The sequence below is a fragment of the Uloborus diversus genome, chromosome 7 (genome assembly GCF_026930045.1).
Source record: "Uloborus diversus isolate 005 chromosome 7, Udiv.v.3.1, whole genome shotgun sequence".
NCBI lineage: Eukaryota > Metazoa > Arthropoda > Arachnida > Araneae > Uloboridae > Uloborus > Uloborus diversus.
Genome location: NC_072737.1, coordinates 70626639 through 70653188, shown reverse-complemented (window position 1 = coordinate 70653188; position 26550 = coordinate 70626639). Strand labels below are relative to the sequence as shown.

Genomic DNA, 26550 nt, shown 5'->3' with positions numbered 1-26550 from the left:
GAGTTCCGCACGGGTCGACTAGTATCTTATATTTTATCTTCTGTTCGGGTCTTGCATACCCATCCTGTGGCCATGCTCGCTTGAAGATTTCTAAGTCCTAGAGTTTTTTTCTTAATTGAGAAAACCCTTGTTTATGATTTTAAGAAAACCAAAGAATTTTATTCTTTTGTGAAAAAAAAATAGAAAACTAGAAAATTTGTTCATAAAATACAGGGATTTCTTTTTATACAGCTTTTCTTAAAGAAATATTTTAAAAAACAGCATACAAGTATGTTACATGCAGTTAATATAATTTTATAAAATTGATTTGATTGTTTATTATTGAAATATTACAGTTAAACTTGTTTATAACGAGCCCTGATTTAACAAGAATCCGGTTTTATGAAAAAAGTCGGAAATATTTGGGAGCATAACTCTCTTTCAATGAGCAAAGCCACTTAAAGCTAGCAATATTTTTGTAATTCATAAAACTTCTATTATTTTCCAGCTCTGCTTGCACTTTTTGGAAAGATTCCTTTCACATTCCAAAGTCAACCTAAAGTTATAGATGAGTCATAAATCCTGAGAGCTAGTGATAATATATTTTTCTACATTTATTGTAGAAAAGAATTTGAAAAAATATTTATGAATGCTAATGTTATCACTTCTGAGGATACTGTAACTCAAATTCAAGCTAATACAGGTGAGGAAGAATAGAGATGATAACAACAAATAGGGAGAATTTGATGATGCTGAACTACCCTCTAGAAACTTGATGGCTTTTGGTGTTCAGAGGAACTTCTAACTTTTTTCAAAGTCATGGGTGCAAATGATGTGTCTACATTTTGTTGTAATTAATGTTTATATTTAATTGATATGTATCAAGTAGTCATCTTTTATTTATTTTAAAACACTTAATCAGTGCATGCAAATATCAGTATTTTCAAGATCACAAAATGAAAATAATTTTTGTTGTCCTGTAGCATTGATTCTCAGAGAGATATTTTGATAGTAAATGTCTCCAATGTTTTGCAGCTTTTAATTTACTTGTGTGTTCTGATGCCTGTGTAAACCTAAGTTAATTCAGCCACTTATTTGTTCCTGCTTTTGTGAATCGCTCTCAATCTTACATTAATTTTCATGAGTCCCAACCAAAACTATGGAAAAATCAGAGTTTGGTGCTTATTTTTTTTTTCACTGAAATCATTACTTTTTCCTTGAAGTTCTAAGAACTTCAAGAACTTCTTGTAAGTCACATTTTTCCCTTCAGAATGATCAAAGCTACCTCCTGTTGTTCTAGTATTTCCTTTTGTTTTCCATCACAAAAAATATTTTTCTATTTATTCTGTTTTCATCTTCCTCTGGTTACATCTGCATGAACTACTCAAAAAGGTCACTGGCTCACTGCTATTCAGAGTGGCATTTGAACCAGAAAACTGTGGCACCATTAGACAATTGTAGAAAATGAATCGATCAAAAGTTATTGATTTGATTTCTTTTAACAAGTTTCAGATTAAATATATATATATATACATATATATATATATATATATATAGATTTACTTCTGATTTATTTTTGTTGTCAGTATATGTTTTAGAACATGTATTGTGTTATTAGACTAAATGTTTATACATTTAAGTAAAAATTAATCTTTATTTTATAGAAGTTCTACTGTTGATATTGACAGATATCCAATTTCTCTTAGGTAATATTTAGACTCATATATATTTTTCATGTTTTAAATATTAACCTAATAGAATTTTACTTAACAAAATGAATGACTGTTAACAAATTTCCTTAATACTTTAAAAGATTTGACTTATTTTTACTGACTAAAAAGGGTATGTTTCTGTTTAATTTTTAATTAGTGATGAATTCTGTAACAGACTTCTGTTTAATTTAATTCTCTTATTAGTGGTGAGTGATTGTTAGTGTTACTATGTTTTCTCAAAATACAGTACAAACCCAAAATACCTTGAAGTTCAAAAACATTAAGTTATTTGTTAGACACTTCTGGTCCTTAAGAATAAAGTTACATTTTAGTATTGATGACACAAGTCATAATTAGTAAAAATACATATCATATGAACTACTCATTCATATGCTATGTCTCTGTTATTTAACACTGATTCATATGCATTAGCATTATTGCACTCTTAATTACTTCTGTATTGTATAGTTAACCCTGGTTCACTGCAATTAAAATTCCTTAATACTTTCTTTTGATAGATAAATGTATGTCATAATGGTATATTTTCTTGATACAATTTCATGCTTTCATTTTCAGGCAATATGTTGATGCTAGTTTTTCGAGATGTAAAGATGATAAGGATAAGGATCAGGTGCAACTCATTCTACGCACCAAGTTGCTGAAAGCTGAGAGGGAAGGCACCATTTATGAAAAAGATTGGGCTAATGAACCATTACCAAGGTATATCACTGTTATGTAACATGCATATTTTGCCTGTTTTTGTGTTGTATCAAACTTATCTCCAGAACTCATTTTAGGAATTTTGTAAGATTTTTTTGTAATATGATTTGTTGATAAGGTGTAGAATGAAGTATGTATAATATAAATTTCTTATTTCAATGAATAACAGTACAATAAAATATCCTTAAAAATGAAATAAATGTTCAGTCCAGTTTTAATTGCTGTTAAGACAACGTTAAAAAATTCTTCCTTAGGAAAATGATGATTTCTTTATAATCTGCTATATAACAAAATGTTATACAGCAATAACTTTTATTTGTACCAAGGCTTGTGTCAGGATTGGGTTTTAGACTTTCCAAAACTGGTTTAGGACAGGATAGGTGGTTTTAACTGTCTTAAACTGTCCAAAAATATGTAAATCCAAAAGGGTACAATCTAATTCAATTAGTATTTACTGCGATGTTTGTAATACATAAATATAAATATCAATAAGTTTTAATTAATGTGTATTTGATAATATTTTTCTCAAATGTAACAGTAAAGCTATGAAGGAAATTCACAACACTAAAGAAATGTTATTGAATATGTAATATTTAGGTGCGAAAAAAAAAATCTTAATTTTTTAATGGTTTCTAGAAATAAGTTTTACATGATGTTTTAATGAAAATGCACATTTGTGGTTGATTTCTTGCCGTGAGATCAAACAATCAGTGCAAAAGTTTACTGTGAAACACTTAAGAAATTACACCATGCATACAGAACAAGCGCAGGGGTCTCCTGTCAAAAGGTGTTTTTTTCTTCACAATAATGCCTGACATGTAACAAAAGACCTCCTACAGGAATTTGGCTAGAACATGTTTGACCATTCTTCTTATAACCCCGACCTCGCTCCTAGCAATTTTCACCTCTTCTTGCAGGCCGAAATCTTTCCTTGATGGGCAACACTTCAACAGCAATGATGAGCTGAAAGAATAAGTTACCAAGTAGTTGAAAACGCAGGCGGGAACCTTCTGTGAAGAAGGGATACAAAAACTTTTACCACGCTATGACAAATGTAGGAGTTGTAGATTTTACAGTAAAAAATATTTTCCTGTATCCGTATACGATATTTCTATATTAGCAAACGGAACTTACTTTGTGGATATACCTTGCATATGTTAGATATACACTGCCATGAGCAGGTAAACTGCAAAGATGAGCTCTCAAGATATTTGAAGAAACAATTTTTTGATTTAATACAAACAACAAGAAAATGTTGGAGTTATACGTTGTTCTTTTTTTTTCCTCCCGGCGGAAATCAAATAAGCAAGCTTGTAATAAAGCTAACGTACAATAAATGACAAAAGTGCTAAAAAAAACCCTAAATTCCTGTTACAACAAACAAATTTTGCATTCCCTTTGAAGCTGTTGTAATGAGATTTTACTGTATTAACTAATTATATGCATAAGCTAATGCAAACAAAACTTTGAATTCCTTAGAGTCTGTTATCCTCAAAATCTTTAAAATATTCACACGCAGCTTTTATCTTCATAATCTTAAAATTTTGTATTTTATCTTGTAAATTTGCACCCTGTCATCTTCCCCATAATAAAATCATTTTTATCTCAAGTTTAAACTGTTATTTCCTCAAAAGCATTTCTACATTCTATGCTTTTTTTTTTTACATCATTAATATAAATTGTAACGTAAGGATTTTTTTAAATTAAAAAAAAAATCTGTAAAGTTGATAGCATTTTTTTTATGATACTTATTAAATTTTGTTTTAATTCATAGTCTTCACAGTGAGAAGTTGAAAAAAGAGCAGAAGACGACACCACCTTTCAAAACCCAGGTTGCATTTAGGACAGCTAATTCTCAGAGTCCCAAGCATTATTTCCAGCATCGAAATAACTACACATATCGTTCTAGGTCTAGGTAAAGATATTTTATTTGTATTATTATAGTTATTTATTTGTTTTCCCTTCCTATATCATTTTAATTTTGTAGATCAAGGTCAAGATCTTATTCTCGCTCCAGATCAAGATCCCGCACACCACCAAGAAAAGTCTTCAGGAGAAAAAGACATTCTAGGTATAAGACATTATTTCGTAAATTATAATCTGGAATATATACAGTTTAACAAAAAAAGCCCAGAGCTCCCAACTTGTAAGGTTCTTCTGTACAATGTATAAATTTTGACAGGGTTCGTACGCTCTGGGAATTCCGGGAAAACCGGGAATTGTCAGGGAAAATGACACTGTCAAAAATGTCAGGGAAAAGTCAGGGAGTTTTCAAATTTTGTCCTCCAAAAATTTTTTTTCCCAAGGAATTAAGTACTATGAGATCTAGTCTTCGTTTTTATTGTGATTTCACGAAAAAAATTGTAAATTTTTATCTAAACCGACGCTGGCACTTAAAAACTGCAATCGAAAAATGAACGTTTTTTTTTCACAACGAAAAATGCGCCAAAAGAGCGCAGATTTTCTTGCATGGAGTCAGTGAGGGGAACGCATTTCTTTCTACTGCCTAAAGTTTTAGATGGGTTGCCACAACATTCTGTTCGGTTCAGGGTTCGTACGCTCCGGGAAAACTTGGAATTATCAGGGAAAATGACTTAGTCAAAAATGTCAAGGAATTTTCCAAATGTGTCCCCAAAATTTTTCTTTTCCCAGGGAATTTCGTTTTATAAGATCTAATCTTCGTTTTTATCGATGTATTTTAAAAAAATTGTAACAATTTTAAAGCAATGAAAAAAGTGGCGACCCAAAAAATCTTCAGCAGCCGCCATTTTTGGCTCTCAGTAGTTCCCAAGGGAAAAAAAAATCAGGTGAACAGCAATTATGCACAAACTCAACAGGAGAGAAGACAATTTACTGTTTCGGAAGCACAACCTGTAGATGGGAGGGTCGATCGGGGAAAATCGTTTTTTTTTTTTTTTTGATCGGAAAATCATTTCAGCTACGTGTGAAACATAGTCGCCATCTTTGGTCATTCACAAGATGGAAGTAGATACGATCCAAAAACGCCTAAGTTTCTAAAAACAAAGCAGAATTGGATGTTTTCTTTAATTGAAAACTGATGAAAATAACAAAAAATGGTCTGCAAATTGTTTTTCTATTATTATTTGAAATAATTTTCTTGAGAAATGAAAATTTTTGTTCTTAAAACGTAATCTTATCCTCACTGCCTCGGACGCAAATGTGATAAAAACTTTTCAAAGAATTGTAGTATCATGAAGATTTATTATTTTTTAATTGCCTTCATGCAACAAATTAAAAAAAAAAGTTATTTCTTATTTTTGGGCATAGCCGCCATATTTGGTCATTCCCAAGATGGAAGTACACAACACTTTTTCAGGTGCCTAAGTTCCCGAAAACGGCATTGGATGTTAATTGCAATGCAAACTATTGAAAACAACACAAATTGTGCCCTTTTTTTCCGGAAAATTTGTAATTATTTTCTCGAAAAATGCAAAATTTAATCTTCATAACATTTTTTTTTGTTTTAATTGATTTAGACTCTTATGTGCTAAATACTGACTATTTTACTTTTATTGTAGTTTTTTAAGGATTATTAATTATTTATTACTACTTTTATACTACAAATCCAAAAATCTACTTATTATTTTAAATTTTTCACTTTGTCGCCATATTTGATCGTTTGCACAATGGAAGTAGACTTAAACTTCCAGAAACAGAATTGGACGTTTATATCAATGTGTAATATTGAAAATAACATTAAATGTGCAAAAAGTTATGAATTTTTGAAAATTAACTATTACTTTCTGGAAAAGAAAGTTTGAAATTTTAATGTATGCGTCCTTTAATATGTGAAAAAAAAGAAAAAAGATTATTGGCATTGGCCTATGATTAGCGGATGTTGATTTTTGTTACTATGCATTACATGGTATGCCGATTAATGCAACAAGTTAATCATTTTTATACTGAAATTTAGCATTGCATTTTGCTCAATATGTTTCGTGTAACCTACTTATAAGAAAATAAAAAGTATTGTAAACCAAAAGCGGATGCTAAAAGGTTGCTGCAGGACTACAGCAAAACGCTATAATATTATGCGTAACATCAAAGAAACGCTAAAATAAGTTGAAAGTACTCTGTTTTCAACAAATAGTAAACAAATTAAAACAATTTTGAACAAAATGTTTAAAACAAACTTAAAATTTTGACAGAGAAAACAAACGAAAAATTTTTTTTTTTTTTTTAAATCTAAGGGGAGAAGTTTCAGTTCTTCTGCATCGCTACTTTAAACAATTTTAATTATTTTGAAAATATTAATATTTAAACTTAAATTTTGAATGAAGCGAGTAACCTGGAATTTTCTAAAAAAACAACCAGGAAAAGTCAGGGAACTTTTTTTAACCAAAAGTGTATGAACCCTGTTTGAGCATTTTGTATGTTTTATGATTTATCGGGCATTAAACTGCTAGAGATTTGACAGCTTTTCATGCCGTTTTTGACAGCTTAAAAGGAAAACCACACCACTAATACCTATCCATACTTACCAACTCTTTCCCATTACTTGTAAAGATAACGTGTTTTGACATTTGTAGCTTTAAGTAATCCAGTCCTCTATGCAGACTGACTTAACTGTTAATTGTTGCCTTAACGAAATAAAATTTTACACAACAAGTACATGTTAATTTTTATGAACTATATTTACAAAACATCATTTTTCACCAATAAGAAATGTTTTATTTAAAGAATTTTTTATCTCTTCTTTGCCTTAGAATACAAAACAGTTTTTGTTTTGCTTCAAAAGGCAATGTAAATTTTAAGCAATTTTTTTCATCATGAAAGACTACTAGTATCAGCCTATTTTTCCCCGTTCTTCTAGTAGGCGCAGCTAATTGCAACAGGAAAAACTCCTACCATAAATTACCTCCTCCTACTTTAAGTCACTCATCGACTTTTTTAGGCTGCACAAGACGAAAATATCACTTTTCGAACCATGATTTAACCCCGGAAAATTTCTGATTAGGCTCAACTTAAATTATTTCTTTTTCTGTACAAATGAAAGATAGTTTTTCAGCTTTAACAATTAGCCGTGTTTCATCTTCCTACTTATTTGAATACAATAACTAAAGCTTTAAAAAAAAAGGATCCAAAATGCCAAAATTTACTCATCTGCATAGCAAAAGAATAGCTATATAGTTAACTCCCGATTATCCGCAAAATTAAGTGGCACAAGTACCGCGGATGATAAAAATCGCAGATGAACTACAAAAAGGCTGAAGTAAGGGACAAAGTCAAAATTGTCCTTTTCCTCAAAAACTTAGCTGTATTGATACATAATACTTTCTTCAAACTGTGAAAATATATACAGTACAGTAAAAATGTTTTTATTTTTTCACAACAGAAATTAACATCAATAAAGAACAGGTGTAGGTGCAATGAAGAAAGCACTATAAATAAAACAAAAACAACAGAGTTTAAATTTAGAAATTTACAAAAAATATACCGTATAATCCCGAAAGTAACCCCCCCCCCCCCCTATTTTTAAAACAAAACTTGTTGATTTCAGAAAGGGGGGTTATAATCGAGATTTTTCTGAAAAATTAGCCAAAAAAATTGTTTTTAGTAGCATTAATTTTAGAGTACAGAAAAGAAATAAGTAAATAAGAGTTAATATTAATGAAGAGAGAAATTAATTAATAAAAACCTGTCATAATTTTCTAGTTAGTAATAAATTGCATGAGGGCACCATTTTTTTCGAAAGAAAGAATTTTGCAACTTAAGTTGGCAAAACCCCTATAATTTATCGCTTTAAAATTCATTATGTACTGAATGTAATAAGGTTACAGTAAAAGAAGCAAAATCTTAATGTTCTTGTTTCAGAATAGAAGCAAAAATCGCAATCACGGCCGCAAATTCGTTATGAAGATCATAATTTCGAAAACTGAGCTTTGCAAAGTTCGCGAACGCAAATACAGACATTTCTTACTCGATTTAGTAAAATTTACATTTCTGATGATCCTTAACTTGCTCAATTACATTATTTCTCCTTTTAAAGAGGTTATTTTTAAGTTTCGCGCTACTTTTTAAGCAACACCTTTCCAAAATGGTGTCACGTATTCAAAATGGCGCCGAATTGAAGATCGTTCAGTTTCACAAGTCAAAACAAAAATGCTCCTTCCAAAATGAATAAAAAGCAGTAAAAATGTATGACTTTCTTTTGTAATACATATGAAAAAAAAGGCGCCCTTGCATCAAAAGGAGTCTCGACATTTTGAAAGGAATAAACTGTGAGATCATTTTTTTTTTTTTTGTTTAAATCATTGTGTTTTTTTTTAAAAAAGCAAAACTGCACATGGAGTAAACCTTTGTAAATGCTTTCTAAGTAAAGCAGAAAATGATATCCTTCTTTTTTAGAGGGAGTGGCAAATGAAGATGATCTGAAAATTTTCAGGTGGAGGGGGGGGGGGGGTATATTCAGGATTTGAAAGTGATTTCACTTTCCACTAAAAAAGGGGGGGGGGGCTATAATCGATAGGGGGGTTACTTTCGGGATTTTACGGTACAGTATTTGCTTTTTGCTGCTAAAATGCATGTTCTTAATTATTGTCGATTGACTCACGGATAATCAGGTGTTTACTGTTTCTCAAGAATAAAAATTTTCTCGAAACAAAAATATAACTATTAGGGAGGTACAGAATATTGGTTTATTTACCTACCAAATTTCACCAAAATCAAAAGTGCTGTTACACGACCCATGCAATTTGTTGATTCAATGTGGAATTATCCTTCCCTAAAGGCTTTGGCCACTAAATTCAACAACCATGATTGATTGGTTAATACTATCTTTTTTTTTTTTTTTTTTTTTTTTGCTTCTCTTAGCTTATCTGACTCCAGTGATGACAGTCGAGGCTCAAAGAAAGCTCTTAATTCAAGTGTTGTCGGACCAATAGATTTTCGAAATGTAAAAAGCAGTATTAACTTAAATAAAAACAAAAAGAAGAAGAAGAAGAATAAAATGTAAGTTTGTGCAAGCTTTAATATCTGTATTTTCAGTTTTTGTTTTGCCTTCAATGCATTAATTGTTTCATTTATGGTAAAATCAGGGTATTTACTTTGGAGCCAGATTCAGCCTCAGACGAACGTCTGCAGAAAAGGGCAGCTCGTTTTGATAACAAAAATGGGAAGAGTGCTAAGAGTAATATGATTTTCACTGCCACAACTGAAATGGAGTCCCCCAAATTTGTAAGTATTTGATTATTTAATCAAATTATTTTTATAGTTTGTTTTAACTGAAAGGGTGACTAAAATATCTTTAAGGGAATACGAAGCATTCTTTTTACATCTAGATCTTTTGGGGGGAGGGGGATAAAGTGTTTTATGTTATCTCAACTTTTGTATCCCTAACTCGGGATTCTTTAGAAGCTTATGAGTAGATACCAGTTTTACAAAATGATTTCCTTTATCCTTTCGACATTTGCTGTCAACTCCATCTGCACATATTGAGCCCTGCATTCAATCATTTGAAGTTCTTGATCAATATGTATCATTAGTTTCTAGCTGTACTAGAAACAGTTTTGAAGGAAATTTGAGTTATGCATGTGAAATGTAGCTTAAGTTTTTTTTTTTTTTTTTCTTTCAATGTCGTTGAATTAAAAGCTCAATATCATGAAGTTTGAAATTTATAAAAATCAAGTCTCGCATTTTAATGTCACATTCAAGTCATTTTTCAATGTTAAAAAAAATATAAACGCAAGACAAATAAAAGTGAGCCAATGTGAATATATGGCAGAGTACTTTATTTAAAAGTAGTTTCTTGGACTGCTAATTCAAATAGTCTGTAGCCGATTCCTTCACGACCTCCTCGTCCAACACATATCTGTTACCTTGATATGTTTCTTCAGTTTCCTGAAAATGTGAAAGTCTCTTGGTTACAAATCTGGGCTTTATGGAGAATGTCTGCCAGTTCATCGATGCTTATCCTTTGTTCTTGTCTGATCAGCTCTTCAACCTGCGCAATTGTGTCGGGAGGGATTGCAACTTTATTTAGCCCAGTCTTTGATCATCTTTGCAACTTTCACGTCCTTCTCTGAACCGTTTGCTCCAATGTTTCACAATGGCTTATGAAATGCAATGTGCACCATTCACGGAAGCCATACAACGACTAATTTGCTTTAGTGAAACAACTTCAGCTATCACAAACCAGACCACACCATTGTTCCTATTTTGGAGCATCCACACTTTCACATCACTTTAAAATGAGGGGTATCTATGTGCTACGCGTGTTCATTGCAAATGCTGGACCTAACCATTCTTGCGTAGGGTTGGTTGGCTCACTTTTATTTGCCTTGCCCTTGTACATTGTTGAATCTTAGAAAGAGTTCAATATTTGAATTTAAAATGCTTATACCTGGCAGGGGAGAAGGTCTTTATTTATTTTTACCCACTCGTAGTTATCCATCTTCTAATTTAATCATTTATTTATCTTGAAATTAAAAGTATCGAGGTAAAAACCATACCAATTTACATGAAAATCTTTACAGCTAGAGCCTTCAATTTGTAGTGAAATTGTAGAGATAACTTTCTTTTTTTGCCTCATTGCAAAACTCTGTGTTTTTAATTCAAAACTACTGGACTACTCGAAAACGTAGCTAATAATTGAGTTTAATAAAAACTACTACTTTCATGTGAATATTTATCATAATACAGTGATGGACAGCATAATGTACAGATATCTTAGATAACATAATTCAAAGGATATCAGCTAGAAATGAAACATAGATTTATGGAATATAAAATATTTTCACCACAACATCCATAATAGTTTAAACATGTGGTGTCCAACTTTTTTTTACTGCAATAATTCTAGCGAGCCAGAATGCATATACAATTGAAATGTACTCAAATCTTTTTAGATAACAATGGGGGGGGGGGGGGGGGATCAGAGAGGAATGAAAATTGAAACTAAAAACGTTGTTATCATATTTGCATGCTTATTTTATTAATGTGAAAAGAAAACTTAAATGTGCATACTAAAATCATGTTTAATGAGGATCTGTGAAATTAATCTTTCTTTTTAGCTTATTACACCAATTTTTAAAAAACCTATTCTTTTATTGTTAAATTAGTTCTGTAGATAGATTCTCTCTTTCAATCATTCATATTTTTTTCCTAATTGTATCTTGAATTACGTAAACATACATTATTTGTTTTCACAGATTATTGATGAAAATGGTGATGGTGTATGGGACTCTGATGCTATCATAGGAACTTGCCAAGACTTGGAAAAGCCATTCTTACGTTTAACTGGAGTATGTATTTAATTTTAAGGCAATGATGAGTGTGTGCAACAGGTGTTCTAATTCAATTGACTTATTTTTATGTGGATTTTCAAGTGAAAAATGCCTTGTATAAGTTTAATTTTAGATGTAAGAGTTTCTTAATAAGTAAAATGTTTGAATGAGTAATATAGAAAGTGTAAATGTACTGTAGAATCCTGATTTTTTCAAATTTCCATTTTAACAGGAGCCATCAAATATTTTGATTTTTAAAAAATGATTAAGAACTTTTTTGTGTAAAAATTATTTAGTTTTCGTAAAGTATGCTTAAGTTTAAATTAGAATTTGAATTGTATGTGTTGTACTCTTATAAATTTTATATTTGTTAAAATATTTCATTTATACCTACTCTTTTACTTTCTTTTTTTTATACTTTTCGCTTTTACCAAGGTTTTTTTTTTTTTTTTTCCCCCGTTATCTGAGTTAGTCTTGGTACACATTAACCTGGCTAATTGGGACTCTACTGTATTAAGTTTCAGGATGAAAAATACAAAAGCCTTCATGTTTCCTTAAACATGTTATTTATTGATAAGTTTTATTAAAGTTGAATTTTTTTGAAGTGGAGATTAAGCTGTCATGAAACATAAAATAAACTGTAAACCAAGGATTTTATTGTTAAATATTCCTGACAAAAGTTTTTAAATTTAAATTGTTGTGGGAGAATTATATAATTTTTATCTGCTTCACTACGTATGGGAACCCATAGGCTGTCAGAAATTAATGCTCTTATCAAGAAGTAATAATCTTTGGTACTCATTTAAGTGTTTCATTTGATTTGTAGTATGTTTGAAATTATTAAACAGTTATTGCTTCTATCTCCTTTTGTTTTATATATGTTTTTATAGATTTGTTGGAAATAACCTAAAATGGTTCTTTCTGCAGGCTGTTGACCCTACTAGTGTTCGGCCGGAAGAGATATTAAAAAAATCTTTAGCTCATGTGAAAAAATGTTGGGTTACAAATCAAGATTATCACTATGCATGTGAGCAACTAAAGTCTATCAGACAGGATTTAGTGGTAAGCTTGTTTCCTCTGCTGTGGAAAGGTAAAGCGCAGTATCTATAGAAAAGAGTTTCTAGGATATTTTAAGAAAAGTCGTTTTGTTCTCCATACTAACTATAGGGAAATGTTGGAGTTTGACTTCTGTGTTTTTGTGCTTCATTTTCGGTGAAAAGCAGCTTGTACAGCAAGGCTAAAGTACCATAGATAGCAAAAAAATAATAAATAAGCATGAAAAATTTGCAGAAACGATGCTTTAACTTCCCATGGCAATACTGATGTATTATATACAAGGTGTAATTGATAATGTCCCCAATAGTATAAAATAAGTTTCTGATGAAATAAAATATTAAGAGAGATATCAGAATGAAGGAAATTTATTGCTCTTACATGTTGTGAACTTGTCTCAACATAGTCATCATTAACCGCTACACATTAGTTCAATTATTTTACCAATTTCTTTGTTCCGTTTACGGAGAAAGATGCCTGTGTATACATTTGCACACGGCTGTCTGAGCCTCTGCATCCATTGTAAAACGTTGATCACTGCTTTATTAGTTGTTAAATAATAAATTGTTCAGAATTTTTTACCTGTAACAAGGTGTCGATTGTTCTTGACGTGCTCACTGTTTAGAAGCTTTTTAACCTACTTTCCCGTAAAAGTAAAAGAGAAAAAATAAAAGAAGGATAATTGCATCTGAAAAATATGGCTAAAAACAAAAAAAAGGGGCTAAAAATTAATAAAATAGTTTTAAAAATATTAAAGCATTAAAAATTAAAATGTAGGGTTCTGATATAGAGAAAATGTGTCATTCAGTCTGTCTGCCCCCCCCCCCCCCCCCAACTTTTTTAAAATTGAGCAGACAGGTTCAAACTTTTTTTTGTTTGAAACAGTTTAAAGAAAACTTTTAATGGATATTTGCTGCCCTGTCTTACCATGGTTGAGTTGTTTTTAAGTGTGCCATTTTGGTGATGCAGCTTTTCTGAGCATTTTTTATTTTTTGTCACACTTTTTCTGAGTGCAACAATTACCTCGATGCAGCTTTTCTACAGGAAATTAGTGTAAATCAATTTATTTCAGAATTGGTTTGCGGTATGTATGTGCATGTCATATATTTTTAAAGGTTTTTATAAAAGCTTGTAAAATTAAGTGCACTTTACTAAATATGAACATATAAAAGGATAAAGAAATCTTAGATTGGAATAGATTATTTTATGTTTAAAAACTTCATAGACAGAAATTATAACGGTTAATTAAAATATAAATGTAACTGTAGTGTTTGTTAAAAATCCAGAAGTTAAATGTGAAAGTTATATTTAGTAATACATGATACTTCGTTTTTTTACAATGTGTGAGTGAAACTATTTTTATGTTACTGAGATATTAAAGATATTCTATGGTATTAAATTATATTTGGATATTACACAACACTTTTTTCTAGTGGACAAAAACAATGCTAAATTGTGTTAATTGTGCAAAAAAAAAAATCTGTCTTACAATTTTTTAAGAGTTCCTCATAAAGTGGAATCTTAGACTTTTAAGACTGTTTTGCATATAAGAAATGTGTAACAAAATCAAACTGTTGAAAATATTTTATTTCCTATGTTATAATGTTCTAGGTTCAGTGCATAAGAAATTCTTTTACAATTGAAGTTTATGAAACACATGCTCGGATTGCACTAGAAAAGGTAAGTTTTGTAGTTTCTTTAATTCAGGGATGCACAACTTTTTTGTGACAGAAAGGCAGGACAGCAAGACAGGAACTGATCAGGTTGTGGACCAGTGGGGGTGGGGTATAACTTAACAATACCATAACTAATTTCTGCACTCATGTAGGGAAAATATTAAAGAGTAGGTCTTTAACGTTTGACACACAAATATGTCTAACGAGGTAGTTTAGATTGTATCTTTTTCAACTTCTTTCACTTTGGGTTTGTAAACAACTAGCAAAAAGACAAAACAGAAAAGTCTTCATCCCTTCTTCCTAGTTTTGGACTCTTTCAAATTATTGCAGAAAGTGCCACAAGCAGCTGTATTAAAAGAGGCACACTTTTCTGCCAACAAATAAGTAGAGGGACCAATCCAGTATTTTTCTTTTACTGCCCATTTTTATGAAATTTAGTATTGACATTTGAAAGCTTTTAATATCCTATTTTTACGAAAACTTGTAATCAAAATTCTAGTATTTAACAAAAACAAAAGAGCGCAACCTAATTCTATTTAGAAAAGTAATTTATACTAAAGTATGTTCTTAATTACATTTTTAAAAAAAAATCATTTAAAAAAAATTGCTGTATAAGATTAATGGAAAAATGAAAAAAAATATAATAATAATAATCCCCAAAGCAAAACACTTAACCAAGTTCTGCGACGCAAAATCACTTCACCAAAATTGTTCTGCAAGTACTTCAAGCATTGTATACACAGGTAACCAACGTGACCTTTTCCACAAATAGGGAGCCCTAAATCAAAATCCTTTTATACAGGAGGTTTTTAAACTTCATTGTTGCTATGCATTTCTGTGGAACCTAAACTGATTGAGATTCTCCAAAAAAAAATATATATATATGCTTTCTAAAATGCATTGAAAGAGCAAAGATACAATATTTTATAAAAATCCAAACCTAGGTGTCGAACCACGTTTTTTTGGTTAATTTTACAATGCATGAAGGAGAAATTAAATAATGTTAATTAATAAATAAATTATTAAAATAATAAATAAAATGAGTTGAGTTAGAGTAGCAAATAATAAAACAATTCAGAGTATGAAAGAATATGAAATATCTGCAGAAACTGCTGAATTTTGACACATATCTTCCAACTCAACATAGAACTTTGCACAAATTCTAGATTTCTTTTAGTTCAAAGTATATCTAAATGACAGCATCTTAAAAATTTTAGGACTAATACCTTTTGGCAGATGAAAAATATAAGAAATTTATGTAAAAATAATAAAATAACATTTATTGTCATAAGTTTTATGTTTATTCATCATAACAAAAACCATCTTCTTACAAGTTATTTAAATGTAAATCTTGATCTCCATGTGTTGTCCTTAATGTCCTGTAAAAGTTGTGTTTAATTGGAGGTATATACTTTACTGAACATATGATGTCTTTTTTTGTTTCTCTTGAAATTGTTCTGAATATAGGTTGAGTTATATTTTTTAAATTTACTGGCCTACCTTTTTTTTATTTATTTATTTAAAATCAATTACATGAAAGGTATCATCCTCGTCAAAATTATGTTTGAACTTAATGCTGCTTGGGTTCCAATTTTAGGCATCTCATATTAAGCCAATTGACTGTTAATCCACTTGTTGATTTTTTTTCTGTTGGTAACAGCTTCTTCCAATGGTCTTGTGAAAAGAAATTCTCATGGATTCTTTTCGACAACTCTGAAAGGGTTCTTCCTTTTACTATTTTGTATTATATGATACCAGTCACTAGGGTTATAAATATACAGAATTTTTTTGCATAAGCTTCTATAAGTGCAAAATCAGCATCATTGGGCAAATAACTGTGCCCACTTAATAAAAATTTAAGCTCAATTGATTCAGCCTTTATGCCTTCACTCTGAACCAATTTCATTAAACTTAACACAGTTTTTATATTTCGATTCTGTCCTGAACATGAATCTGAATACATTATAATTTTTTGAAAATCCTTTGCGTACAATTTAATGTGTTTAGATAAACACGATGACACTTCTTATGAACCCCGCGATGCTTGGGTTATAGGCCAAATATACATGTAGCCCTCGTTAGTCTTTAAATCATGGCAACCAAGATTGTATACAAATAAGTTTCTCTTGTAATAAGCCACTGATGTGGATAGTTTCGGAAATGGTAATGCTTTTTCGAAATCAAAACTGAACATACATATTTCATCTGAAGCTCTTACGGCCGTATTCTCAATACCGTCACAGAACGGAGATGAAACTCGGCTCCCCAAAACCGAGAAATAAGGGAAAACTAGTTTTGAACGCGGTGCGTATTCTTCAAGTCATTTCAAGCACGATTTAGGGGAGCCGAGTTTTAACTGAAGGAGAAATGAAACGGCTGTTACCATTGGGTAGAGTGACTCACGTGATTTTCTACATGACCGCATTCCACGTGGTAGTAAATTCGCGCGCAGAAGAATGATTGACATATAATAAGAATTGGGAGTAGCAAAATGGATCTAGTTCATGCAATTTTTTTTTTATTAGACTCAATTTGAAATTTAAAAACATTAATCCATTTTTTAAATGTTTCTGTATAGAAACTTAAAAAGTTTTTTATCTTGTTATTAATTAAATGTTTTTTTTCCATCTTGTTATTAATCAAGATGAAATAAAAACTAATTCAATAATATAGTCACATTCTTGGCAAGGGTTTCATCTGGGCCGGGCTGTAATTTACGAAATCCGCCCCCCCCCCCCCCCCTCTTTCCAAAAGATGTTTTATTAAATATTAAGTTCGTGCTATTTTTTAGAAACAACAACTTATTTTTATTTTGGCGTTGTAACTATTAAAAAAACGAGTTTAATATTTACGAATAAATTTTATGTAAAATTTGCCCTAGACGCATATGTAACGAGCTCCGTCCAAGCGCAATGTTGTGCTTTGTTTTCGTTGACATTTAATGAATTAAATATGATTTAAGAAAAAAAGGGAAAACTTCAGAGAATTAATTAAAATTTATTTATTTTACTAACTTTGAAATCCACTTTGGATGCAATTCCGGAGCAGACTGTAGTTCCCCCCAATCTAGATACACTACTGATTAATATATTAATCTCTTTCTAATATTGAAAATCTGTCAGTCATAAATGTTTTTTTTTCTTGTGTGTGAAGTAAACATTTTTGAATGATATAGAAGCTTAATATTTTCTACTATGTTGCAAATGCATTTGAAAGAAATAAAGAAAAGAATTAAAAACATAGAAAAGAAAAATAATCTATAATATTATTAAAAACTTGTTACAATGTATTAGCTTTAGAACCCGATCCCATCCCCCCTCCATCTGTTCCATTTCATGAAACATTTGTTAACATTTATTGTCTTTAAAATCCATAAACTTATTAATATAAACGACACAGGGCAAATTCATAAACTGAATTTTGCCTTGCATTCGTTTTCCATGTGAAGAATTTATTTTTCCCAACAATATAGTCCTTTCTAAAAGTTGAAAAAATAATTTTATATTTTTATCATCCAAAAATTCAAGGGCACCCATATGGGGGGGGGGGCAATTAGGGACTCAAGCCCCCCCCCCCCCCCACAACCTCTTTAGAAATTACAACTTCCTTGCTTTAGTATTTTTTTCTTTGCTAAAATGTAAAAACATTTCTTTTCCAGCCATTATTGAATAAGTAAAAATGTCAAATTTTATTCGCTCTAAAATCTGTACTGAAATCGGTTTCCGCGGGAAAATATCCTGCTAAAACATATGGAAAATACCTGAGTCCCCCCCCCCCCCCTCCTCTTAAAATTTTGCATATGGACGCCCATGTAAAAATTCCTTGTTATCATTCACACCTTAATTTTTACAATTACTTGTTTTTCAAAGCTCTTTCTCATCCCCTGTCTTGTAATTACATGCGTGTTTGTATGCAAAAATAAAGTCACATTCTAATTGCTTCTATATTTACATTCCCTAGCATAAAATCAAATGTTATTTCATCCATTGAGAATATTTTTCCACATTAATGTGTTTGTGAAGCTCGTAATAGTAATTTCTGTTGCAGTTAAAAATCTCCTGAACCGTTTTATTTATAATTATTTGAAACAAAGAGAATTTTAAATTCATTTAGGTATTATTGTGTTGGGCATTGAAATTTTGTGGAACCTTCAACTTCATTCTGTCATTTTCTGTCTTGGAATGATTTATGTAATTCAGAGTCTCTCAATTGGACAAGATACCTTGTTAGAGTAAAAAAGTTGCAACAGGTACTACTGTTTAAGAAAAGTAATTGATTTTTCCAGGGGTGCCCCCGCCCTCCCTAAGAGCAAGGGCACACCCCTCCCTCCCGAACACTTCAAAGACCCCCCCAAATTGGATGACCCATCTAAAAAAAGAAGAAATTATTCCTTGAACAGACCCCCTCCCGAAAAATTTCATGGCATATTCTGCGCCATAACGCCCCCCCCCCCCCCTCCTCCCACAGCCGAGGTGAGCACTCCTGATTATTTTGCTTCAGACCATTTTTCATTTTCCCCAAACTCATAAAAATAATGGCAAGTGCTATTCTGCCACATTTTTCACAAATTTAAAACAAAACTTTAGCAATTATAAAAGCTCCGTTGTGACGTTATATAACTGTAATTCAAGGAAGAATGTTTAAAAAACTATTAGCGGTTTAAAAATTGTTTGACCTGCATTTTAAAATTGGAGCAATGCTGCATTAAAAAAATAATAAGTTTTCGTGTTCAAGAAAATATTTGATAAAGGATAGTTTGTAAGGGACGAAAGTGTTCTAAGATATTCTCTCAGAAGTGGCATCTAATCCCTCCCCCCCCCCCCCCAAATAGTTATTTTTTCATGCAGTATTCTTTTGTAACGTTTTTGTTGTTAATTGAGGTGAAAGTTTAAAATACGAAGAAACAGGAGTTGCGCAGAAATAAATCAGATTTCAAAAAAAAAAAAAAAATGCTTACCAATCGCAACTTTTCCGCGCTACAGTGGCATTGAAATTAAAAAAAATGATTTTTTTCGCACCATTCTGTTGATCATTGCATTAATGTTTTCGGCCGTCCTTTTTGATAACACCTATAACGGATGTTAATTCTGATTAAATTTTGTAATTAATCTTTGTTTCTCTGACGTCAAGTTAGCGAATGTTTATCAATAGTTTCTAGCATTTGCGAATCACTCAAAATAATCCAAACAGCCGTCGTCCATTTTGTTTGCTCACAAAGGAATGATGGGAAGGAAATCTAGTTTTAAACCGTCGAAGTAGCGGTTACAAGCCGAGCTCTGGAAGTGGGCGTTCCGTGACCGAGTTTAAAGCCAAACCGGGATGGAGAATAGAGTAGTTTTTCAACTTCGAGGTTTAAGCCTTGGTCCGAGTTTTAACCGGAGTGGAGAATACCGGTGTTAGTTCGATCATTGCCATACTATTACGGGCAATTTCTGCATTTCGCAAGTGTTCGTCATGTTCAACTTCAGCTGCATTTTTTTCTTCATCTATTGTAGATTGCTTTTTTATTACCAAATAATCGGATGTTGCACAAGTATCTTTTGAAGGTTGCTTAAAATGTAAGTTAAATTTTGTCGAAAATATATGGTAATAAAACTTTTCCTTTACTCGTACAATTTGCTCTTCATTACATTGTTCGACATACAGGTTATACATTTTTGCAATAGAAAAATCTGAATTCAAGTATCTGCCACTGGGATTATGACTTCTTGTATAATGAATTTCTTGTTTTTCAGTGTTGCCAACAAATATCAAAAGAAGAAGAAGAATTTAATTTTTATTTCAAAGTTTATGTAAAAAAATATTAATAAAAGGTGGACTTATTCACAATGGCTTCTGAAATTATTATACAACATGTTCAGAAGCTATTAAAAAAAGGGCTGTCTAACAAGAAAAAAATAACCAACGAGTAAATCCTTTAATAACTAAGAAGATTAACATTTATTTTATCAAAATTTCCAAAAATCAGAAAATATCCAAAAATGGACTTAACCGCATTGGCTTCTGAGCGGCTCATATGTTTTAAGATTGCTGCACCAACCCTCTGAATGCGCCAAATGTCTATTTCCCAAATGCATAACAAGTAAATGTTGAAGCCCATACAATGTTTGCATTAATCGGCACAGCATCCTGTTTCATGTTTTTTTTTTTTTTTTCATTAATGTACCGATTTTGTGCTAGTCCAGTTTTTTTAGAAAATGGTAACAAAAATAGCAGTAAAATCGGCAGCATTAAACTTGAAATCCTGAAATTGAATGATAAATAGTAAATTAGGTTTTAAAATGTTAAAAAACAAAAGTACTTTTTTTTTAGAACTGCCGATAGGCCAATTCAAGCATTGTGAGACACTTGACACTTTCAGCTCATGGGCCATAATTTGTGCATCCCTGCATTGATTACTTATGTCCTTGTTTGAAGTTTAATATTTAAATAATGCAAAATGTCTTCTAGGGAGATCGTACTGAATTCAACCAGTGTCAGTCTCAACTAAAAGTTTTATATGAAGAAATTGGTGAAGGCAACGCCCTGGAATTTAAAGGATACCATATACTTTACACAATTTTTACTGAAAGTACTTTAGGTATGTACTTTTTGGTTCTTTGTTTAATCCATTTGCTCTGTAAATAACGTCAGCAACACCTACAAATAAGTATTTCAATCAATTAAATTAATCCAGACAAAATAAAAAAAAATTCAAGGATTTCTTTTAGAACTGTTTAAAGATAGAAAGCTTGTGACATACTGCATTCATTGTTATTTGCTATCTTTTTATTGAAATGAACTTGCACAGCTTTTATAGTAAACAACTCAAATTTGTTATTTACCATAAAGAGATTATTACTCTATCAAGTAAAGTTACTGATATAATCTGTAAAAACCTAAAAAATATAAGGGTTTCCCAAATGAAAAGTGGACATGTGCAATAAAATCAGAATGAATGATTCAATTAGAGCTCAACTACACGAGTATATGAAGGTTGGTATAAGGTATGCATCTCAAATGCCGTTCAGCGGTTAAACCTGTTTGCAGTAGAGGAAATTGTACTTAAGGAAAGTAGTGCTATTCATGGATGCATCCAAATCGGAACGAGCGGTAATACGGCTAAGGGCGGCAAACGACATCAGATCTGCCAAGACCGTGGCAAGCACACATCTCAATCACCAATGATTCCATTGCCTTCATTATTGAAATGAGCCAAGCTAATCGAAAGATTAAGAGACCCAAGAAATCAGAGACTAACTCAAGGAAGGGTTCACTCTATCATCTACAAAGATCATCCCAGGAAACCCAGGCAACCCTAGACAAATTTTCCGTTTGGAAGTATTTGAAAGGTTCTTTTTTCTGAACTATTCAACTAACCAGAGTTTTTCACGCGTCAGACTTTAGAGCTAGTGCGAATTCCTCATTTTTGGGAGGGAAAAACGGTGCTTAGGTGTCAACTTCTTTATTGGTTACTAAATATGGGCTTCGTGAATGAACTTCCATCCCTTTAGCATCACTTACAGAACCACTCTGCATTTCTCATTCTAAATATGAAAAGTTATGGAATATAATGGCGGTTAAACATGCTGCTTCATCCATAGTAGATGGGGGAAAAAAAATGTTTCTGACAATCAAAGAAAGGGTAAGGATTCTCGATATGCTTTAGCAACTAAAAAGTGCATCAAAGGTAGTACAACAATTTGGTGTGATTGAATCTTTCAGATGTAGATTAAATGTCGAGAAGAAGAATTCCGTAAAAGCTCAGAACTTAAGTTCAATGTTGAAAATTGCAGTATAATGTCAAAGCAAAATGCAAACATTATGAAAATGGAATTTGGTTCTGTCTTCTGGATTAAGGAAACCAGCAAGAGGGGTTTTACTAGTGTCATGCATAGCACCCCCCACAACTCCCATGGCACATGGCGGATGCAAATGGTATGAGGGCGCACGCCCTAAAAAAATAACACTTTAAAAAAAAGTTTTCATCTTGCGTGGGGGCACACCAAAGCCTATGTACAGTTAACTTCCAATTATCCCCGAAATTGAGTTTCACCAGGCCGTGGATAAACTGCAAAAAGGGTGAAATGAGGGACAAATAAATTCAAAATTGTCCTTTCTCATTATCTTAGTTGTATTGATGCACAATACTTTCTACAAAAAGTAAAAATATATACAGTTGGGAAAGAATGCTTTGTATTTTTAAACAACAGAACTTGACCTCATTAAAAAAACAAGGGTGTACGATGAAGAAAGCATAAAAAATAAATAAAATAAAAGCAACTGAGTTTAAATTTACAACTTTACAACAATAAAACAGCTATTGGTATTAGCTTTTTGCTGCGAAAATACATGTTCATAATAGTCGATTGACTCACGTATAATCAGGAGTACAGACTTGCCATCTCTCCCAGTTGTACGTTTGGATATCCATTTCCCCCTTTTATTTATTCTTTTCGGGTTTTTCTTCTTTTTTTTTTAAGTTAAGCATTATTTTCTTTATTAAAATAGTTACTCACAGTCCTAATAGATGGCGTGGCTAGCAGAGCAAATCTGCACTGCTCACTGAGAGTGCGTTCGACGAGCACGACCGAGAGCGACCGGTTTGTTAAGCACGTGACAGCTAATGATCACGTGCTCCAATCAACCAATCAACTACTTAGAATGGTAACTGCTGCGGTAACCGGTTGATCATAGAACGCCGCGGTTAGTAACTGGTTACTTACCGGTTGACCGGTGAGGTTCGTCGAACGCAACCTGAGTGGCAAGCACCAATGGGTGCGTTCGGAGTGTTGATCAAAACGCTTCTGGAGATGGTGTTTTGGTTTAACTCTACGTTCGCACTTCTACTTCTATCTCACGCAGGCGGCGTTGCGGTTTTCATAGTATCGTTCAGTTTTCAGAAGCATGCTAACTGCGCCGCGTGTTTTCATTTTGATCCTTGATGTACAGCGTGTATTGTAGTTTAACATTCATCTTTAGCTATGTCTGGAAAAAAGAAATATCTACTAACTTAGAAGAGCCATTATACGAGTGAGTTCTTTTTCAAGAAAAAATCAAAGTGCACTACAGACATTAGTATCAGCCATGGAGGAAGAAATGACATCGTGCAGCACATTCAAATGAAAAAGCACATAAACAATGTGGAAGCAAGAGCCAAAGCATCCAAAGAGCATGCTGAGATAAACAGTTTTTTCAGCAACAAGCATGAAGTAACTAGAGCAGAGTGTTTATTTACTGCAGCATACTGCTGGTACTAAATTAATTCATTATGTAACATCAATCTACGTTAAACTAGAAATACGTGATATAACAGTGTTTTTTATTCATTATAGCATTGTTTAAAATCTCCCTTTTTCTCCCTTAAAGCTTTGACTGGATCTCCCTTTTTTTCTTTTCATAAGGTTGGCAGGTCTTTGAGTATTTAATGTTTATAGTTATTAAAAAATAATTATTTTTAATATGTTTAATATCAGAACAATATTAAAATTAATTGCTTGGTGTAGCTTACTTTGTAGAAAATATTTTTTACTTTACTTGCTTATTAATAAAACATAATTTTATGTATTTTATTTACAGAAATGAAGAATATATTAGCAGAATTAGCAACTGATGAAAAGAAAGATAAGGTGGTATCACATGCTTTAAAAATAACTAAAGCATGGTCAAACAATAATTATCATAGATTTTTTAGGCTTTATTTAAATGCTCCTAAGATGTCTTCTTTTATTATTGACTGGTTTATTGAGCGAATTAGGAAAACTGCCCTTAAAGCCATCATAAAATCGTACGTATATCCTTTTGTATTTTTCTATTATTTTTATACATTGTAATATGTTCTGGTAAGTATGGTATAATTTGAATTTTATGTTTTAGTGTAAATTCTTTATTTTGAAATGTTATGTGTATTCTTTCTTAAACACATTTTCATTTATGCAAGTTTCTTTGATTACGAAGAGTTTAAATAATTTTCACTTGAACTATTTTTATTTGCATGAACTCATTACTATCTTTCAGAAAAAAATTCGTGTAAGGTAAGATCCTTCTGATACGCCTGAAATGTTGATAAATTTTGAAATACCATTTTCTGGTGTCTATACTGTGCTTATTTATGTTGACTAATCTGAATTGTGTATTGTTTTCATAGATTTCGTCCAAACTTACCGGTATCTTATATCGAAAGTGCCTTAGCATTTTCATCTTCTGAGGACTGTATGGCTTTTTTAAATCAAGCAAGCATTGTTTTTGCAAGCTCCGGTGTTATCAACTGCAAAGAATCAATGGTTGCTGTAGCAAATTCCTAGTAGCAGTGGGGCATCTATTGCAGTTCCCTGTTATGTCAATTTCCCATATGATTTGAGGTTGAATATCAGCAGATCACTTTTCATATTAATTCTCCTTAAATGTGGTTCAGCTCTTTATGTGAAGCATCATAAAATTTTCATCAAAAAGAAGTTGTGTGCTATCGGTTGAAGCTGAGTTATGAGTGAAGCTCATTCTATCTTGGAAATAAATCTTCCATTCATCCTCATCTCGCAATCTTGAAGCTAAATTTCCTTCTTTTAGCGAAGAGTGTTGACAAAATATAACTTCATATCTCCAAGAAAATTGCTGCAAGATCTCTCTGTAGACCACTTGTCTTTGTTGGAAGAAAATTTTACTTTTTGGAAGAAAGAAGTAATACTAAAATATACTTCTGTCATCTTCATTTTTTTCCTTTGATGCAGTCATACAGTTTTTTTCAATTTAGTTCAGAACGAAGTTGGGAATTCGTTGTTTATATTCCTATGGTTATTAAAGTGGAAGATAGTTTTGTGTTTGATGCTGAACCAATTTCTATGAAATTTTGAATATTCAAGAAAATAATTGTGTGTAAGGAAGTTTTTTCAAGGATCATATAGGAAATTTTTTTATAGTGGACTCTAATCTGTTAGTTTTGTTGGACTAAGTTCTTCATTTGATGCCTTTCTATAGAAAAAAACGGACAATTTTGCTGTGTTTTCAAGAAATTGATTTCGTTATATGAGCCAGATATTAAATTCATAATAATACAAGAGATTAAATGTGCATGGCACCTCATGAGATTGGAGAACCATCGAGTTACTTAAGCAATCTTGGCTAAACAATCTCATACCTGAAAAAGAGGGGGACCGAAACTTAGATTGGTTGCCTGCCAAAAATAAACCAAAGATGATGAAGGTGACAAGTTGTAACATCTCAGCCAAGAGCAGGATAACATGGAATAGAATTCTGAAAAAGGGCCTATCCGGCGCTGTTGCTTCATTGAGAAGATTAAATGAAGTTGAAAAAAGAAAAAAATCTATTTTTTATCCTAAGAAACTAAATTTGGGAAGAAGCATTAAATGCTTGAGTTTTGGACTTGGAGAATATAGATTTGAATAAAACATGTGAATGAACTTATTCATTGGAGAATGTGGAGAGTATATCTGCTGTTGTCAACTTCTATGTCTTTTTTATCATATGGTATTACATAGCAGGGGATGTAAGCAGATCTTAGTTCACAAGAATTACCAAGAGAGAAGAATTGGGCTGAGCTGCTTTTTCTTCTTCTTTTTTTTTTTTTTTTTAATTTTCTTTTTAACTTAGGTTATTTCCTGTCCAGATGTATTGATATAAATGAAGAAAATTCAAGATAAATGGCATGAGTCTCCTGGTCAATTCCCAAAATTGAGGGTTGTCAAGTCTTCTCTCAACGTTTTATCGTTGAAAAAAAATGCATTCACAAAAAATCTGTACAGATTAATTAATCTGAAAAGTAAAATTGAGAACACTTTCCTAATCATTTCTGCAGCTTATTGGTATTCACAATCCTGTTTAAAAATTTATTCATTTCTTTTTGCAGATTTGAAAAAAATCTACATAGTTAAGCATAAAAACTTAGTCACTTAGTTTTTAATTTTTTAACAATACATCTGCTCACTGTTTAAAACCTTGTGAGCTTTAGAGCTTCCTGAAACTAAAAAAGTTTATGGTTGCTTTATACCATAATTACGTTCCTTAAATTTTACTTTTTCAATCACTGTTTTTAAATTTCTACCTAGTATTTCCATTTTCATATGATATCACTATATGCCAAGTGAAACTTTTAAAAGACATATTTGTATATAATGAATCTGTCTGCTCCTTTTGTAAAAATGTAAATAACTTATTAAAAAACTATTTATA

At 31.7% G+C, this 26550-nt stretch overlaps 1 protein-coding gene across 1 annotated transcript in view; it reads left to right on the top strand.

Moving 5' to 3' along the window:
- The window catches only part of LOC129226619 (leukocyte receptor cluster member 8 homolog), a 55387-nt gene extending 28837 nt beyond the window's left edge, over positions 1 to 26550 (top strand). Inside the window, exons 7-18 of the mRNA XM_054861247.1 lie at positions 1644 to 1685; positions 2268 to 2411; positions 4186 to 4326; positions 4399 to 4482; positions 9246 to 9383; positions 9470 to 9608; positions 11582 to 11674; positions 12584 to 12718; positions 14321 to 14389; positions 20836 to 20965; positions 23944 to 24151; positions 24512 to 26550. Coding sequence (XP_054717222.1) covers positions 1644 to 1685; positions 2268 to 2411; positions 4186 to 4326; positions 4399 to 4482; positions 9246 to 9383; positions 9470 to 9608; positions 11582 to 11674; positions 12584 to 12718; positions 14321 to 14389; positions 20836 to 20965; positions 23944 to 24151; positions 24512 to 24668 — 1480 coding nt within the window. The 3' untranslated portion in view covers positions 24669 to 26550. The remainder of the gene's footprint in view (positions 1 to 1643; positions 1686 to 2267; positions 2412 to 4185; positions 4327 to 4398; positions 4483 to 9245; positions 9384 to 9469; positions 9609 to 11581; positions 11675 to 12583; positions 12719 to 14320; positions 14390 to 20835; positions 20966 to 23943; positions 24152 to 24511) is intronic.